Source organism: Enoplosus armatus, chromosome 8 (assembly GCF_043641665.1).
Source record: "Enoplosus armatus isolate fEnoArm2 chromosome 8, fEnoArm2.hap1, whole genome shotgun sequence".
Classification (NCBI taxonomy): Eukaryota; Metazoa; Chordata; class Actinopteri; order Centrarchiformes; family Enoplosidae; genus Enoplosus; species Enoplosus armatus.
Window position 1 is genome coordinate 17,302,211 of NC_092187.1, and position 18,814 is coordinate 17,321,024.

At 41.6% G+C, this 18,814-nt stretch overlaps 2 protein-coding genes across 2 annotated transcripts in view; one reads left to right on the forward strand and one right to left on the reverse strand.

The window, feature by feature from the left end:
• LOC139288494 (serine/threonine-protein kinase WNK2) overlaps positions 1-9,268 on the reverse strand; it is a 36,926-nt gene extending 27,658 nt beyond the window's left edge. Inside the window, exon 1 of the mRNA XM_070909798.1 lies at positions 8,627-9,268. Coding sequence (XP_070765899.1) covers positions 8,627-9,268 — 642 coding nt within the window. The remainder of the gene's footprint in view (positions 1-8,626) is intronic.
• Positions 9,269-10,881: 1,613 nt separating this feature from the next.
• LOC139289381 (ninjurin-1-like) lies at positions 10,882-18,814 on the forward strand. The gene is made up of 3 exons (XM_070910967.1): positions 10,882-10,923; positions 16,271-16,508; positions 18,672-18,814. The coding sequence occupies exons 1-3, from the start codon at positions 10,882-10,884 to the stop codon at positions 18,812-18,814; spliced, it is 423 nt and encodes a 140-aa protein (XP_070767068.1).

Here is an 18,814-nt window from a genome sequence, read left to right on the forward strand (position 1 = left end):
AAGATGGATTCTTCCCATCTAATAACTGAAATGACAGACCCTAAATTAAGGGTGTGAATAATCCTACAAAAGCCTAGAAAGAGCAGGTAAACAGACAATAACCACTTTCTATTAAATAAGTTTACTGTAAAATGTCAGTGGTAAACAACAGTCAAATGACTATCAATGACTTTGAATCTGCGTTTATAAGTGATTAAAAACAGTCTGCATTTCTTGACACTCACACAAAAATTGTATGGGACTGGGTTAATGCTTTATAGTTCACACACACACACACACACACACACACACACACACACACACACACACACACACACACACACACACACACACACACACACACACACACACACACACACACACACACATTAAAAAAGGGAAAAGGCCAATAGCTAAGCACGGAGGCAAAGATAACAGGCTTTATTCCCTAGTAAGAAATCTTGGGAACATGTTTTTGGACATTGGCCCGGACGGGTCTATAAAATGACCAAGCGGTTGACCCAAGTCACCATGTAGTCTATCTTTTCCAGTGCTCCTCATTCTAACTTCACCCCTAATGAGACCTGAATAGTTCACAAGTTCTTACCCAATATTAAAATCTCTCAGTGAACCAGTGAGATCCACAACCAGAGGAGTAAACTTATCAGGAGAGCAACAGGTTTCAGCATTAGTCCTCATTACGGCAGCCAAATTACATGCTCAAAAAAAAAAAAATCAACGTCAGCTTGGTCTCTCCACAGCTTTGTGTTCCTAATTACAATTTCCTCTTTCCCCCATTAACCTGGCCTCATCTTGACCCTTGGTTAACAAGGAGCAGATTAGCATCATTTGGGCTTAGTAACAATAGTGTGACAGGGATTTATACTTGTCAACAACGTCTACTGTAAAACCTAGACACCTAAACCCAGTGTGCTCGATATGTGTCACAACGTTTGGTCAAGGAGACTAAAAAGGGGAAAAAAAAGAAAAAAGAAAAGGGTACAGATTTTTCCCACTCACACATACAGCTGGGTACACTGAAACCACAGAGCAACCAGGCCTTAGTATAGCTTTTCAACACAACTATGAAAAGCTTAGGTTCAGTCACAATGATAATGTGATGCTGTACTGACGCATGCAGGACGATTCTCTTTACTAGAGGTCAGAATGAGACAGAACACCACCCCTAAAGCTGTGTCTTATCCACAGCTTATTCAGACATTTCAACAATGACAATGTTTGGAAGCATGGAACATTAAGCCTAGTTGCCAGGTTGATGTAGGTATGCTAAATTACTCGGCCACCCCGCCAGCCTCTGCACCCATCCTCAATAACAGATGACTATTACAGTGCTTCCGCTGCACAAACAAAAACTGGTGCAGGACGAGCCATGAGCCAGCAGACTGCCCAGAGCTGAATTGTGTCCCATCAGTCAAGAATGCAGGAAAATCTGGCCAGCAGCTGTGCCGGCCACTCTGTTATCTCTATTTCAGTGTTACCCTGACATGCAGCCACTCTACACCCAAGCTGTGCTAACTGGCACACTGGCACTCAGGGTGTAATATTTTAAATGAAGAAGAGCTGCTGAAAGGCTAAGGCAAAACTGTGCATGCATAACCCAGCCGTGTCAAGGAGGACCCTGAAAGACAGGAATACTGTTAAAGACGACAAGCCACTGAGCTACTGTGATAATAAGACACCAATACTGTTAAAATCAGCCCATGACCAAATGACTACTCTGTTGTTTGGCAATGAAGGCAGTGTGCTAAGAAAAATGAGGGGGAAGAGCTAGGGAGAAGCTATGAGGAGATGTATGACACGACCACACCCCTACACCCTTAGTTAACGGGGAAAAAACAGGACAATAAAGCATTATATCACATATGCACTTTTGACTAAAATGAACTGTAAGTGGACATTAGTGAAAGGCACTTATGTTTGTTGCATGGGTGTATAGGTGTATGAGTGTGTCTGGCTGACTGTGACCGGGAGTGAGCCAATGTGGATTAAGGCATACAAACCTCCTTTAAACCTCTTTTCTGTCACAGACTAAATGCGTAGGCTGACTAACAAACATTTCTTTGACACACAGACAAGGAAACAAAAAATTCTGATTACACACTTGCCTCCTCACAAGACTAATGCTGCTTATGCAATGGCCATGGCAAATGACTAATGCTGGGTTTTTGAGCCCAACGCTGATATCAATATTTGAGTATCTAAGTATCTAAGTATCTGGCAATATTATTATTTTTCTTACATAAACAGATAGGCCCACTCTGCATTAGGAGAAAGATATGTAATGAAAAATAGGATATCTTACAGATGAACTTAATTATTAAAGCTGACTGTAACAGAAAATATAAGATAACAGCACATTTCTGAATTTTACAAGCCTTTTTGTTTGCAGTTATTTGTAGAAAATGTATTACTTATATAAATAATGGTCAAATAAAATACATACAAATATAAATAGCATAAAAATATGTGTACTACAATATTCTTTTTGGATTTTTGCTAAGGTACATACATATGTAGATACTGGATACATTTGTGATAAGCCAATTAGGGATACAAGGAATGAAAATCTCAATAATTATTTCCTTGATTAACCATTTAATCTGTAATAAGTCAGAAAATAGGGGAAAATGGCCAACATTCTGGGGAAGCCTTGGTGCTGAAACTATTAGTTGTGTAAACAGACGGTCAGCTGACTATTAACACTGATGTATAATAATCACTGACATTTATTCCTTATTGCGATTCTACAGTCAAGCAGCAAAGATCAAAATAAGCCATGTTTTCTTGTCTTTTTTATTTCTAATTAACAAGGCTTCACAGTGGACAGGAGGCAGCGTAACCCAGTGTGTCCAGCAGAACCTGAGGCAGGACAGCTGGTGGTGACATCTTCAACACACACTCCAGCACAGACACCAAACATCCATGCTTAATGGTAACACACAGATACTCAGACCCATTGTAAAAACCATACAGTAGCTAATACAGCTAGCTACAAATAGCTGTGGTGCTATGATACCCAGGGTGGCAATTTCATCCAGCTGCTCTGAACTTGAGACAAATATTCATAAATGTGCTCAATGCCCATGTAAATGACTAAAGCCTAATGATGCCAGTGTGGACTGGTGCAAGCCAGAAAGTGTGGACAGGAGTGCATATGTGCCCCTTTCCCTACATCACTGATGATGAGGGTTGCAGCTGAGACAAGGCAGAGAAGAGTGGTGTGCTGGGTGGAGATGTCCTGAGCCAAATGGGGCGGCCTGGCCAATCCCCCCCCTGACTATTTTATCAGCCGCTGCAGTGTGGGGGCACAGAGCCAGAGAGACAGCCTTGATTCAGCATAATACCCTGACCCAGACTAAACACTACACAGGCAAAACACAAGCAAGGGGTTTTCCTACATGGAGAATTTCTTAATCATCCAAGTCATCAATAATAAAACCAATTTCAAGAACGCAGTGTAAAAAGCATCACTGCCAACTGTAGCAGCAGGATATGCTATCTTAACAGTGTTGGCCAATAAAATCATAATTGATAATTACTAAAAAGCCTTAAATTTGTCAGGTTTGACAGTAGACAGAACATAGGACAATTGCTGCAGGAGGGAGGAACCAATGATAAAGGGCAAATTCAAAGTGCTGGTGTTACAGACCAACTGGTTTTCCTGTTGAGTAGCGACACGTTTTAAAACAGAAAGATAACATCTAGAAAAGCTCTCCTCATGGACACGGAAGTCTGCTTTTTTTTTCTTTTTTTCTTAAAGATAAAAAAGATGAAGTCAAGATAAAAAGTTCAAGACTTATTTAGGCTGTGCATATACAAACTGTATAGCCACCTGTCATATTTAAACGAAACAGAAAGATCAATAGATCATTGTTTTTCTAATATTTTGCCCATGGTGAACATATCATCATTAACACCTTTTGGTATAAGTAAAAATTACAGCCTCTACTCTCTGACGCAGATACAGCACGATAATCTTCAGAAAGTCTGGATTTGAGTAAATGCTGTTACTCAGTATTCCCGAATTTCAGGTATTTAAGTGTACATTTCATGCGATGTAGCAAAATCATGTGCTTCTTATATAGGGCCTTGTGCATGTCCTCTTTCAATGTACTTTCCATATTTTCCATTTCCACAATGAGAACCCCTAGATGGATGCACGACATGTATTAAATGTTCATATATTTCAGCCACACAAACCTCACATTTTAAACAGTGGTATTACTAAAGCTAAACACAAAAAAAACTCAGAAGTAAACTCCATTAATATGTCCAACAGTCCTTGAACATAAGAGGCTTTACATATAAAATGAGCTGTCATAATAAATGTTAATAACAGTTTACGGTCAGACTTAAGACACAAGTGCTACTGTGTGGCCATTTGTTTTTCAATCATTATTACGTAAATAGCTTAGTGATGCAAAGGTCAACTAGAGTGTGTATTAAAAGTAAGCATGAGGCCTTAACAGGATACAATGTGCTCCAGATTTGTTCATACAAATAACCATCTTAAATTCCAAAAGGGATTACTAGTCCTAATGAGCTGTTGTGACACTTTCTATTGTTGGGGGAGGGACAAGGGAGGTCAAAGGCCATTTAGTTCAATCTTCATTAGTTCAAGGTTACACTGCAGGAGTGTATGTATGCTAAAGGTGTGTCTCTGGAGGCTGAATCCTGGTATGATCAGTGAAGACAACACTATAACAAATCAGATGTGCAGGCACAGCAAGCATCTTTCAAAGCCATGGTGTCAGACTAAACAAACATGCCAGGTCGTACTTTTTCTGTCAGCTGCGTTTTAACAGTCAAGAGATGCTCTGGTTTTACAACTCTGAGCTACATTGTTTTGATAGCTTTTTCTTAGTATATGCAGCCACCCAAGAGAAGTAGAGGAAGAAAAAGTCCCACTTGTGCTAATATGATATACACACTTTTGGGGAATTCTGATATTGTTTGTGTTCTTCAGCTTGTCATTCAAATCTCATCTCGTACCTCTCAAAAATGACAGACAAGCTAGCTTTTTTAATAATGTTAGTCTATGACTGTCACCTATGTATTAGACCTAGATTCCGTTAACTAGCCTCTTTCCAACAAGCCTGTTGGAGCTATACCACAGGCCACATTGTTGTGGCTTTAACAGGCTTGTCCTCCTTCCCTCAGGGTCTTCTGTTGGATGAGTGGCACAGTGGCTCAGGCATGCCTGGAGATGAGGCCACTGACAAGGCACTGTTAGCTGCAGCCACTGGGTCTGGCTGCCCTTGCTTCCCTGTGAATTTTAATGCCAAATGGGCTACTACCAGTGACCCACTTGGGCATCTCCAACTTTGTTTTCCTTTTGGCATCTGAGCAATCAAGAAGAAGTCATTGTTAATCAAAATAGACAGCCATAAACCATGCTCAGAAACATATTACCATCCTATATCATGGCTCAGTCTAATCTACTATTACAGCTAAATCCAGTGTTTGGAACCAAGACATTGACCTTGTGAGTCATGGTGTCATTTGCTGGGTTTGTTTGGTTCAATGCCCAAATCTCCAGCACACACTCAGAGATAGGCAGCTTCATATCACTGCCATGGTATCACTGCCAGCTCTGCATTCACAAGCTGAGAACCATCTTAAATCTACAGAACAACAAGCTCACTGCCAAATACCACAGAGAAGTCTGCACAAAGTGAGAAGTAAACTCTGTCTGAAAGTGTGCGCACAGCATTCAACACTGAGATAAAAATCTATACACAGAGCCACAATTGGCAGAAAAGGGAAGTTTCCAAAGTTTAAAAAATAAATTCCAGTGAGCAATGATAGACCGAGACAAGGCAAACAGAAACACAAGAAGTGTTTCTTCTCGACAATGAAAAACTCTTCATACTCTCATCTTTCTCTCAGATTGACAACCTTGCCTGAGCCAGGGCCATCTGTGTTATGCCAGCAGCCTGGCACAGGAACAGCAATGTGGGGGAGATGGGCATGGGAGGAAAGGGGCAGGGAGGGTAGGAAGAGGGAGAGAGAGAGGGAGAGGGAGAGGGAGAGAGAGAGAGAGAGAATAAACACAGGACCAGATTAAAATTTCTAGACAAGAAAGCCATGTGACCACTGGAAGGAGGGAAAACAGTGGAAAATCACAGAGTCATATCTCTTTCTCTCTGTCTTCCACAGAAAGCTCCATTGTCTGCCCCCATTTTCCAACACAGTTCTCTGAGCGAGGAAAATCTGGCATTGTCTACATGAAACACTGAAGAGTAAACATGCATAACACGGGCAAAAATCTTCACCCCATCTTCTTCTTACTTTGGGTGCAATCTTTAGACCAGTTGATACCTGCACTATGCTGTTGAATATTGCCGAGAAGATCTGGTATGATTGTGGGCAGCGTGGGTTTTTGGCTGAGACCACCAGCTACTCCTCACATGACACACAACAACATTAAGCATGCTGATAAACCCCACAGGACCTACAAACTTTCTCTTTAAAAAGGAAGTCAATAAAACCTCTAATTCTCTGCACCAAGATGAAGAGTCCTCTGGCCGAGCTTAGTACACCTACTCAGATCTAAGATGTGTTCAGTGTACACCATCACACAAAGAAGCAACTCTAAACCTTGTCCACATGACTACATTAAATGGCACTTTCATTGTGCCTTTATGTCCTATAGTAGTTTAAACATACATGGAAATATCCAAAATGACTAGAGGGGATATTAGTTGATTCACTGAATGTGGCCAATTAATCTTTTGTCTTTGCTAATAAATGAAGTGTTCCAAGTAATTTTTTAAGCAAAAACGCCAAAACTTGTTCTAGCTTCTCAAATGTGAATATTTGCTGGTTTTCTTGATCTTTTATAATAATAGTAAACTGAATACCTTTTCGGTTTTGGACTGTTGGTTGGACAAAACAAGACATCTTAAGAAGGGCTTAATTTTAATTTTCATTATTGATTCATCTGCAAATTATTTTCTCAATTTATTGTTTGGTCTATAAAACACCAGAGAAGTGTGAAAAATACCCATTACAATTTCTTAGAGCTCTTGTTTTGTCTGACCAAGAGTTCAAAATTGGAAAAGTAACAAATTTTAGAGCCTGGAACCATTAAACAGCATCGTATTTTGTTTATCAAACTGTTATAACTCAAAGCTACAATATATGAGAGAGCAACTAGATCAGAACATGATTGTGAGAGAGGACCATTTGTATTATGATTAACATCCATTATTGATTGTCCACTAGAGGGGGTTTTAATGTGCCACTGGGGGAGAATGAAATACAGTAAATTGCTTCCGGTTCCACATCCTATCATCTGCTGAGCCCAATTGAAGCTCAGTGTCAAGTTGAGGGAACTGGGAGATTGCTCACCGCTACTATCAGTCTGCATGACGTCATCATCCAAATGAAGTCATCGTGACGCTCAGCGCTACGTTATCTTTACTCATTCCTAGCCAATGGCATGTTATCTTTTAAGTCCTTTTCAGTGATGAGATGTGTCACTGTCTTGTGATGCTACAGTCACATAAAACAGGTTTTCGTTCTTTCAATGCATCGAACAGTCTGCATTCTTTAGTCTCTCAGGTTACTGACGCAGCATGTTTTCAGTACCCCAGGCATTACTATTCATTGAGGCCACAGGACCGCCACACGGTTCCCAGCAGGCTACAGCTGACTTCAGCTGCTTCCTGTCTGCCTACCTCCTGTTGCACAGAGGGAGGGAGGTAGGCAGTAGCACACCTCATAACATGCAGACACACTGCTGGGACAGAGCACGTACAAGCATTTCCTGCACTGTCCGATCTAATGAGTGTGCTCAGTGTCATTATATTATCAGCTGGGCGAATGACTAAAAGACTAGAAATGAAGGACAGTTGAGCGTAAACTGTTGAAAATGAATCCTTAACAATTTTAATCTGAATGGTGAAAGAATAAAACATCACAGTACAGGTTTTCTTCCTTTGAGGGGGCCAGTCATGCTTACTGTAGTCCCCCTTAAGCCTCCTGGGAGAGAGAGGGAGAGAGAGATAATCCCTGCTGCAGTCTCCAAAGGACGGAAATAATTAGTTAATACCTTTGCACAGTCTAAGCTGGTGATTTTCCTGTGTGTGTAATGCAAGACAAGGTAGACTCTCCTTGTGCATTTGCAAAAACTGCTGATCACTACACTCCAGTGGTGGTATGCGTCACCACGTCAGCGGCTAATGCTTGTCGATCACTTTTCCTGTGTAAACCATTTAAAATTTAGTGGTAACCCATCTACAATTTAGTGGATTCCGTCGTGAGACTATGGCAGATTGACAGTTCCCCGAAGACATTACACTATCATGATGTGTGAACCTTCACCGACAGAGAGGGGAGCACAGAGAGAGGGCTTCCTGTGAGAGTCAGGCATTCGTCCACTGATATAAATCACTAATTGAAAAGAAAAAAGAAAAACGTATGTATTTGTTGTAGAGAACAAAAAAGTGAAGACAGCTATTACTAAATTACATATATTTGTTTGAAAGTGTCTCCCACGCCCATCTGCAAGTATAATAATTGTGGTGGTACATGTGGCTGCTGCATATGTTTTGTCTATTCTTAAACTGACACTATGCTTGGGTGTCACAGAGAGACAGACTGGACAGTTTTAGTACTTTACCTGCAGCTCACACCAGGCAACTTCCACCCAGGTCTCAGTATCCAGGCCCTTGTAGACCGTCTTGAAGGACCCTCTCCCCAGCTCTATGTCAAACTTGAGGAATCTTCCTCCTGGAGATGTGGAGACTGCTTTCATCTCTGCCTCCTCCTCGTTCTCCTCACTGGCTGCCTTGATGGCGGTTTTACCAGCATCATTGCATGTGAGATTTAAAGCATCTCCACCTTTCTCCTTCTCCTCATCGGCACTTGCGCTCTCTGTTGCACTGTCTTTTTGCCCACCTTGACTTTCAGTGCTGGAACCTTCCTGTATCCCGCAACTAGTCCCCTGCGTCCTGTCCACTATTGTTCGCAGGTTTATGTTAAGGATCTTACTCCTGTTATCGCATTCAGGTGCTTCAAAGGCCTGTTCATCTGCGTCCGAGAACCACAGACTTCTCCTGATGAATCTCTGATGCACATTCCTTTGATAACTGGAGGAAGGGTATGCACTGGGGTCACTCCCACCTCTCACTACTGAGTCCACAAGATTGACATTTCCATCACCCATGGCCTCATACATATTTAGGGCACACTGAGAGTTGGGTACAGATGGATATTTAAGTTCTTGGTGGGCCTCGGAGTTTGAATTGGCCTCCGGCTCCATGGTGATTTAAAATTTCAGTCACTTGGGTTTCCAGGTCATTCGTGCCATGGCTAGACTTCCCAACATACAGATTTAGAGATGAATACCTGCAGCGCCCACTCGGTGACGCAGTTCGCCAGCAGAGGCCCCTAACAACACTGGGATGGATGGCATAGACGAGATTTCATCCGATATCAAGAGCTGCAAAAGAAATGTTGCCAGTTAGTGAAACAAAATCCAACATTTCCTGGTGTGCAGGGCAATGCTGACGCTATATATTGGTTTTAAAGGTTTCAGTCATTACTGAGTTTAAGTTAGTTGGTGTCAATAAAAGCAGGTGGATGTAAAGACAAGCCCACGAGTCAAACCCATATTGTTAGCAGAAGCCATCACCGACCAGGTGAACGAAAAACTAGCAAGCTGGCTTTGACGACACAAGTTAACGTTAAGTTTGGCAATTGAGAACTAACAGCTAGCTAGCGTTTGACGGTGATAACTTACCGTCACCGTTCGGATAACAATAGGTTAGCTAGTCTTCAAACATTTTATCATAGTTACATTTGAACCAAGGTGGGACACGACTTACCCTAGTTCAAAAAGCGAGGAAAAACACGACCAAACAACCTCGGCTACAGTCACGCTAGCGATACTCGACACTGGCAGACCTGCCAGGTCCAGTATTAGAAAAAACCTCGCTAACGTTAGCCGATTGTCCACGGCAAAAAGGTGGACTTTAAAACGCCCTATCTGTACATGATCCCCATTTTCACACACAAGAGCCACCCAAACGACCGCAAACAGTTCAACTCTGCCTTTGCTAACCTAACACAAACCCCATATTAACGAGAGGGAGAGAAAAGATGAATATGTTGTATTTATCTCCTTTCAAGTCCTCGCATCCCTCTTCGGTTGCAGCCAACGATGCCGCGTCTCTCCGCGGCTTCTTCGTGGCTGCTGTATGCGGAGCGTGTAGTTAAAGACCAGCGGGGCCGCTTTAACACACGGGGATTTTTAGTTTGCCTGTCGTCCCCTCGGCAATTAATTCACGCGGACAACTGTTTTCGCTTGTCATCGCCTCTCCCCATTAGGTTAATACAGCGGCGAGGCACACAAATGTGTTTCCCATTCAGCTCGCTTGGTTCCACGCCCCTAGTAACGACTGGAGGGACCGTCCAATAACACAGCACGCTGGGACACCACAGAGCCTGCTCATGCTGCTGTACTGTTCAACAGCAAGAGTGACACATACCTCACATGAAAAGACCAACAAAGAAAGTCTAGAATCAATGCAAGTAAATAACAAAAGCAGTTAACTGATTATTCCTTGCAAGAGCCTGTTATCGTCTATACAATTATTTCACGCCCTTAATTCATACAATCACGTGCCTCTCTGCATCTCACACACAGCTCAACAGCTTGCTGTACAACAACAATTTTCTAAAAAATAAAAAAAAAGAGAGATTTATATTTCTTTTGATGTACAATACAATACCTGCATGTGCATCTGCTACTCTGTCAAACAGGCTATATGCTTGCAGGTCCCGTCTTCTCTTCCCCCACAACAGGACACTTTGCAGCTCAGTTTCTCAGAGCTGCAGCCTGCAGCTGAGGTGCAGCAAAATACGTATGGGAAAATGATGAGCATCAGCAGCAGCAACAGGGGGAATGGGACTGAGGTAAGATATTTGAAACCATTTCTAAAAGAGAACCAGGTAAATCCTGTGTTGTGCCATACTAGGCTGTATATGTGATCAATTTTTGAAGTAGAATATGTTTGTATAAGTTGTACAAAAAATGAGAGAAGCCTGGATGCAATATTTCTCTGCCCACCAAGGGGTTCTTCATTCTTGCTTTCTTGCAAACAACTGAATCCATATCCAAATCCAAACATAGGAAAATCCAACAAGTGCCAAACAAGTGCTTAGGGATGGACGAATTGAAGACCTGGAAAATGCAATGGAATTCAATGCAGCAGTCATGCAATAAATACAGAAGTTGTTAAGCTTACATTGTTAAATTTTGGTTTGGACTTCTGAAGCCTGTTGTGTCGTTCCATTTTTATGTAAGGTGATCACGTTAAAGTATCATTGCCACTTTTGGCCTCTTGTCATATTACATGTCATCTATATGAGGGGGAAAAATATATTTATACACACTTTGCAGAAGAGAAATTATGCTGAATGGGATAGATTGCATGTCCACACAGAAACAAGTCAATAAAAGAGAACATTTAAACAGAGATCTTCACGTCTGTCTCAGGCATGCTGGGTCAGATGACTTGTCTGGTTCAGTTGAGGAGGGAGGCATTGTTGGCACCTGAGTGACCTTATAAATAATGAATGCGCTCCTTTGTTTCCACATCACTGGCCAAAATGCGCACACACAGTTTCACTTTTACATAATGTCATCCTACTTCATGCCACGACGAGATTGTTGCAGGAGTGTTTGTTGTGTTTTATGTGGCGATTGAAGTTGCCATTTGACAAGCAATTACAATATATGTTAGTTCAGAGCTGCATCCAGTTTTACAGGGCGAGGAAATGAGCTTCACTATGTCATCGCCATAGTCACTGTCTTAATAGCGCCATTTAATTTCAGATAGATGTGTAAGGGTGTGAGTGTTTGAGGAAGAGGGAGAGAGACCCTGGCAGTCAGAGATACTTCCTTGTGACTGTCAGAGCTCAGCCGACAGATGCAGAATGTAATACCCTCACGCTCAATAAAATGAGCAATTGGTCTCATTTACAATGTGTCTCCCTACAGTGGTAGTCAATAAGAATGGAATCACTCCATGGTTGTTTTGTGGGGTGAAGATCTTATATGTAGACTTTCAGTTACACTGAAATCTAAGACCAATCAGATCCTGTGTCAGATTTCAGTACAGCACAAACAAATTCCTGAATATGGTCCTTTTATCTTTTTTTGATACTCAGTAGGTTTTACATTTCTCTAGAATGAGAAAGTGTTTCATTCTTAAGGGATGGACCCCACTCTGAAACGTCCATGTTTGCTTTGCACTGTGTAAGGCTGTAAAACTAAAAGCCCTACAGAGAATCATGGAAATTAGATTTACAGTTGGGTCGATCCTCGTCTGGAGGAGGGCCAGAGCTTGAGGTGAGTGAGAGAGGGAGGCTGCTGATAGGACATGATGGATGGAAGGCAAAGAAGTGCTGATGTATAAGAAAAAAAAAAACAAAAGGAAGGGAAACACACACCCATGCAGTTACAGATGCAAGTTAATTTTCATTTTCAATCATGTTGCTGAGCAGCGAGTTCAATTAGCTAAATAATAAATGCAGGGTCTTACCGTGTCTTAAGTGGTGTCTTGCATTGTAGCTGCAAAGAGCTTTCAACATGTCAGATACAGAACTTAGTGGTACAAAGCTATAGTCATGAAGTACTCTCACAGTAACTGACATGTAGGTATTTAGCTGAGCTGTAATGAGTTGGTGGGACGATGTGGGAAAAGTTTAGGATTAGGTGTGCAAGTTGAATGAGTTCATTCTTTTGCCTGGAAGTAAGCCAAAACTTTAGTTGGCCTTTGAATACACAATAAAAAACAGTTTTTATGGTTCAATTTAGGTTCAATCTCAGGAATTGAGAGAAATTGCAGCCTTTCCAATTTCAAAGCAGGAAGCCTGTTGCACTGCAACTAGCTCTGAGGTTAGACATAAAGATATTTATTTATGATGGCACACAACTTTATTCACTCATGAGCTAAAGGGTAAATGGCTGGCTGTGAATGTAAAGAAGCAGTTGTCTATTTGTTTTTATAACTGCACGAATTGGTTTAAATCTCGCTTTGCCTGATCTCTCCCTAAGTGACCTCCAGGCCCCTCTAGTTTTTCAGCCCAATTACTCCTCTCTCCATTCCACTGTTGGTAAAATATAACAGTGTGTTCAAATGTTTTCAATGTTTCCCCTGAGACTGGGGAAGAGTTAATGACCTACTATGATATTTTCCTCGTCAATTTACCTTTAAAATCCTGTTTAGAGGATCCTGTTTTATTACTCAATCTACATAACTGTTAAGTGACTTTGATTGTCTCTGTTTAATCTGTTTCATGTGTTCTTTATACTGTACTTCCACATTTTATGTAAATATTAAAACATATTATATTCAAACATCATTTTAAAGAGATACTTCTCAGTATAGCACGTTGGTCAACTTTAATAATTTTAAGAGAACTTGACCATCTGATTTCCTTTGAACCACTTTCTCTTATACCCACATACTGTAATATTACTGACACCTGATCTGATTATGCAGAAAGCAGGATATGTTAAATATTATTGTACGAAGCTATCTGCTATTCCACAGTGACGCATAACTGAGCGTTAATACAAATTCAAACAACTTCTTCCCCTCCCCTCCACGTCCTCCTCCCTTTCTCCCTCTCTGCATCCCCTGAGCCTATTTCAGACAAGGAATGCAGTGTGAATAATTCATTATAAAAATAAGCATGGAAACCTAGGACCAGTACAGAGCGATTGACTTAATGAGAACCTTTCGTTTTAGATTGCGCAAAAATAACAATACATCTGTAATGGCTGGGTGACTGACAAGCGCTCTGTTTCTCAAATGGGAAAACAAAAGTTAGTGCAAATATGCAAATGGTGTTTTTCTTCTGCATTTTTCAATTTGAAGTTTTATCCAAACGAGATGTATCCTGTAATATGTGCGTTTTCACCTCCCCTCATGAAAGCACAGTGTGACATACCATGGCCTATATTCACTATCTTTTTGTTCCACATCGTCTCCTCTGCTGTGATTAGTTGTTATCCTATGTTCTCAGCCATATGATATGAGTAGACACAGCAGGATTAATCCTCACAAAAAGCTTGGACTGACTGAGTAGGTGGCCTTTAGTCTTGGCCTAGTATATATACACAATAGTAAACCGTAGTATAAATTAGAATTCTTTATATTTGCTGGTGAATTTTCTTCATGCTGTGTTTCTAGACATACTGACTGCACGTTTCCAACCTGTGATCTCACAACAAGCATTATCTCACTGGAGAGATACTCACTGGTGGTCTGTTGACTCTGGGATAAAGGGATGTCTTTGAAAAGCCCGATCCTGAGAGCAGAATGGCTGACCCTGACACGTCATGACAGTGTGCCATTTGTGATAAATCAGTCACAAGGGCACACATTATACACCACACCACATTGATTTTCCCGTGGAATGTAGGGAAACATGTTTTGCAGTTTAATTTCTTGTTATGAGTCTTTCCTCAAGGCATTACGGCTCAGAGTGAAAAAGATTTGTAGAAAGCCCATGGAGACGTTTTGCTGGATGTTGTCAGGATGTCTCTGCAGTGTTCACATGAAGCTATGCCAAATTATAAAATCTAAAATGATATGAGGTACGCTGCCAGATGAAGAACTTGGCCAGTGACATGTGTAAGCCATGTCTTAAAAAGCGATGTATAATTAAGAGAATAAAACATGGCTTGTCCAGAAGTTATCACAGGGTAAGAAACACTTTCTGCAACCAGAGTACTAGTTCCCCTCCAACCCACACGACCACACCTTCAGTGCAGTTTGTACTTCCCCCTCATACATCAACTTAACTGTGCCAACTGATTGTTGTGAGTCCCCTAAAGACATTGTAATTCAGCTGTAGCCTACCCTGTAGCAAATTAGAGGGTGCAGCTCCTCTTTTCTCTCTTTTTGTCTCTATCCCTGGAGCAGAGGGAAGACAGTTCGTACCAGCTCTGTGGTTTGGTTAATCCCTGACAAACTGTGCTCTCTGCAGCTGCAGGGGTGTGTTGTGAGAAAAAGGGAAGGCTTCAGTGTCGAGGAAGAGGCTGAGAGCAGCACTGCTGATTATTTCATGTTCACAGAGAGCATGTGTGCGTGCAGGTTTTGGCCTAGACACGACTGAATCAGTGATGGTGCTCAGGTGTTGCTGAACAGTAGGTCCTAGTGGATGTTCATTCAGCGCTCCAAAGGAAGATGGGTTTTTTTTTTTTCTCATTTTAAAAGAGAGTGATTTCTTTTTCATCAACAAGCAGACTGTTTATCCAGCACCTGCTGACCCCAGTACATGTTTTTCTCTTCACGGTGCAGAGTCCACTGGGATGGAGTGGACACACACACAAAATCTAGCTACGCTTTTCTTACATAACCATCACCCACACAAGAATCAATGTAGAATTCAACGTAAAACTACGATTTTGGTTGTCACCTGTTGATTATTCATAGAAGGGATACAGCCTAAATTACATCCTCCTCATTCCTACAGTAAGTTCCTGCTATGTAGAATATGTAATATAATGAATGAAATACTGTGTCTTTGGTTGCATTTTGTTATTTGCTTGGAATACAGTACATAAAATGTTGATAAAATGTCTCACAAAGCAGGATTAATGAACTGCTGTCGTAAAAAAGAGCTGTTCTGGCTCTTATTGAGTGCAGATATCCAACTAACTCTGTTATCCTGCTTCGAAAGACAGGGATATATGAGCAGGATATGACCTAAGGGTCACAGTATCACCCACTATTAGTATATTTACAACCACAAGACAGAAAGCCAGACACACTGCTTTGGTTTAAAAGTCAACAAACCGTGGAATAGAGGTCTGACAGCAGCACATACGGTATGAAATGCTTGGAGATGTGCAGAAAATATGCAGACTAGTGTGATTATTTGAAACCATAGTGGGTGGAGAGCCTTGAACACTGCGCATGCTGACTTGTTCATGTTAACGCGTTTTAATGGGCCTGTTACCAGTGTGTCCGTATCTCTTTGCTGTACTAATGCCTCTGTTTTCAAAGGTCACTCTTCTGCAATAGCTGTGTGTTGCTCTAATTAGGTCAGAATGATAACCAGATCCACACCATCAATGCTCAGGAAGCACAAAATTACTGCTGGTGTCATCAACACGCTGCCTTGTTGCTCTGCTGGGAGAACAAAACGCAGCAGCACAGAGCATGCCGTTCTGTTTATTTCCAAGCATTCTTCTTTCAGGCGTTATCTCAGCGCCATAAACATTATTTCTGTCTTCTCTCTCCAGGCCTCCCATCCAGATGCTTGGCCCAGCAGCCCGGCCCCTCTGAACATGAACCACTATGCTAATAAGAAGAGCGCAGCTGAGAGCATGCTGGATGTGGCTCTACTGATGGCCAACGCTTCCCAGCTAAAGGCTGTGCTGGAGCAGGGGCCAAACTTCTCCTTTTACACCCTCATCATCACCCTAATCAGCATCTCTCTGTGTCTGCAGGTCGCAGTCGGGGTCCTGCTTATCTTCATAGGTGAGAAAATAAACAGAGCCCGTACCCTTTTGGTGTCTTTGCCGTCTGGCAAGCTTCACAACCTTCACTTGCCCTTTGTGTCTCATCCCTTCCACCCTGTCCCTCAGCAAGACTCACCAGTGTCAAGTCCGCTGACTCCTGACAAACAGCCCATTGCTAGCTTAACTCTAGCTGTAACCATGGCAACCAGGCCTGACTCCAGGTCAGAGTTCACTGGGTTTTAGTGCTGCTGTGTGTAAATGTGTCAATATGTGTCAGTCTGCATGTCTGACATGTCTTGGAGTAAATAGAAAGTAAGTAAAAATAAACTAAATATATAAAAGTGCTGTCTATTCACACATCCAGAGATTTTCGAGTCTGCCTGGGGTTAGAGAAACAGGTCCATTAAGATGGGAAGATGAGTGCAGGTTAGACTGCAGTTCATTTTCCTCGAACGGACTGAACAGCAGGCAGTGAACTTTAGCCGCTGACTCATCTCAGCCCAGCAGGACCAGTAAATAAAAGAATATTTGTCAATATCCTGTCCATACCTCAAATATAACTACTGGTATATGCTAACCTATCTCACTCTCAATAGTAATCTATAATCTTAATAATCTAAAAATAATCTATTTTGATTATGTTTCAGGCCATATTCATAAAAGTTTTTTCCTTCTTACTTGAACCTCTTTCTATATATATTTTCATAATGGAGATAGCCTATTAATTATTTACCAGTTTGTAAATTTGCTCTATGTTTAGAAAAATGAATCATCATTATTATGATCAATCATATAAAATAAGATTTTGAGAGTCATCACACATTCATGAAGGCCTGCCCTCTTTGACCCCCTCTATCTACCAAATTCTATGACTCCACCAACCCCCCTAACAGCCCCCCTCGTCTCCACCAGAATATCACACACATCTCATTCTCATCGCTCTTTTCATTCCTCTTCCTTCATTTTCTTTGACTGTTCTGAACCCCACTGCCCTCTCTGCTCCCCCTCCCCTTCTTCCCCTATCCTCCCTCTCCCGTGGATCAAGCTCTGTCTAATGGAGCCAGTGGTGCGTGATGTCAGTGGCCTACATACCCCCCCCCCCCTCCAGCCCCAGTCCACCCCACCTCAGGCAGATCAGATACACACACACACAGTCAGGCGGGGTCCTTACACCATTTAACCTTTCCCACAACCACACACACACATGCACGTACACATGACATGTGCCTGTAGACTCACAGCTACTGTACACCCCCCATACACACATATTTCCCTGATCACACCTTAAGTTTAACATTATGCCAGCCCCTGAGATGATGGAGATGACAACTTTTATTAGTTGTTATGTCATTATCACAACATGGATTTGTTTCTTTTGTTTGGATTGAGGTGTTAACAAAGTGCAAATGACATGAAGCAGCGTTATACAGGAAATGCAAGCTTCCCTTGATCAGTTCCCGCTTCCCTGTATTGTTCATTTTGTGTGCTTTGAATCAAGAGCTTGTTGACTTTGCCTGTCATTCACAATGATGACAGTTTGTTGATTTTATACCATGTCTTTTGGGGTTTGGGGTCAATTAGACACCCTGTTAGACCTCTTATTAACAAACTGTAATAAAACTCCAATAACAAAAACCAAATAGACTTATTTGGGAGGATACTGCTGAGGAAATAATATAATGCTATATCATGAATATGTAGAGCAGATGAATTTATTGTATTTAACCGGGTTTTACAGCTGGAGTCTCTGACACCTCAAACTGAAGTTAAGCATCCTTTTCTGTAACGGAAATCTGAAACATGTCATTTCGAAATCAGTTAGAAGCAACTCTCATAGAATTAGGAAAGTCATAAAGTATCAAGGTGATAAAACAATGTCACGTATATTTCTTGAGCTCAAAACAGGCAAAACATCTTCGTCCTACTCATCTGTGTTCAGCGAAAAACTGAATGATATTATTCCTTTATCCTCGCGTGTCCTTGTCAAAATTTGATATTCTGCATTTTTGTGAGATCACTCAGCTCCCTGCACCCACAATTAAGTATATATGGATTCATAGTTGGCAGTAAATCTGTGTATAATGAGTTGGCTTGAGACCCAGAATTAAGTAGATCGCTGGACTTTGATTAAATGTGCGTTTGTGTTTTGTATTTAAATTGTATTTCCTGGTTTTGTCCACAGTTCGATGGAACTTGAATGATGAGCAAAAGCATTGGAGGCTGAACATTATGGAAAACGTTGCCACAGGCCTGGTTTTTGTGATAGTGGTAGTCAATGTCTTCATCACAGCTTTTGGAGTCCACAGGCCGAACCGCGGCAACTGA

Coding starts and splice junctions, on each gene's coding strand:
- LOC139289381 (XM_070910967.1), top strand. CDS start 10,882: ATGATGAGCATCAGCAGCAGCAACAGGGGGAATGGGACTGAG. Junction 10,924..16,270: donor ACAGGGGGAATGGGACTGAG/GTAAGATATTTG, acceptor TTCTCTCTCCAG/GCCTCCCATCCAGATGCTTG. Junction 16,509..18,671: donor GGTCCTGCTTATCTTCATAG/GTGAGAAAATAA, acceptor TTTTGTCCACAG/TTCGATGGAACTTGAATGAT.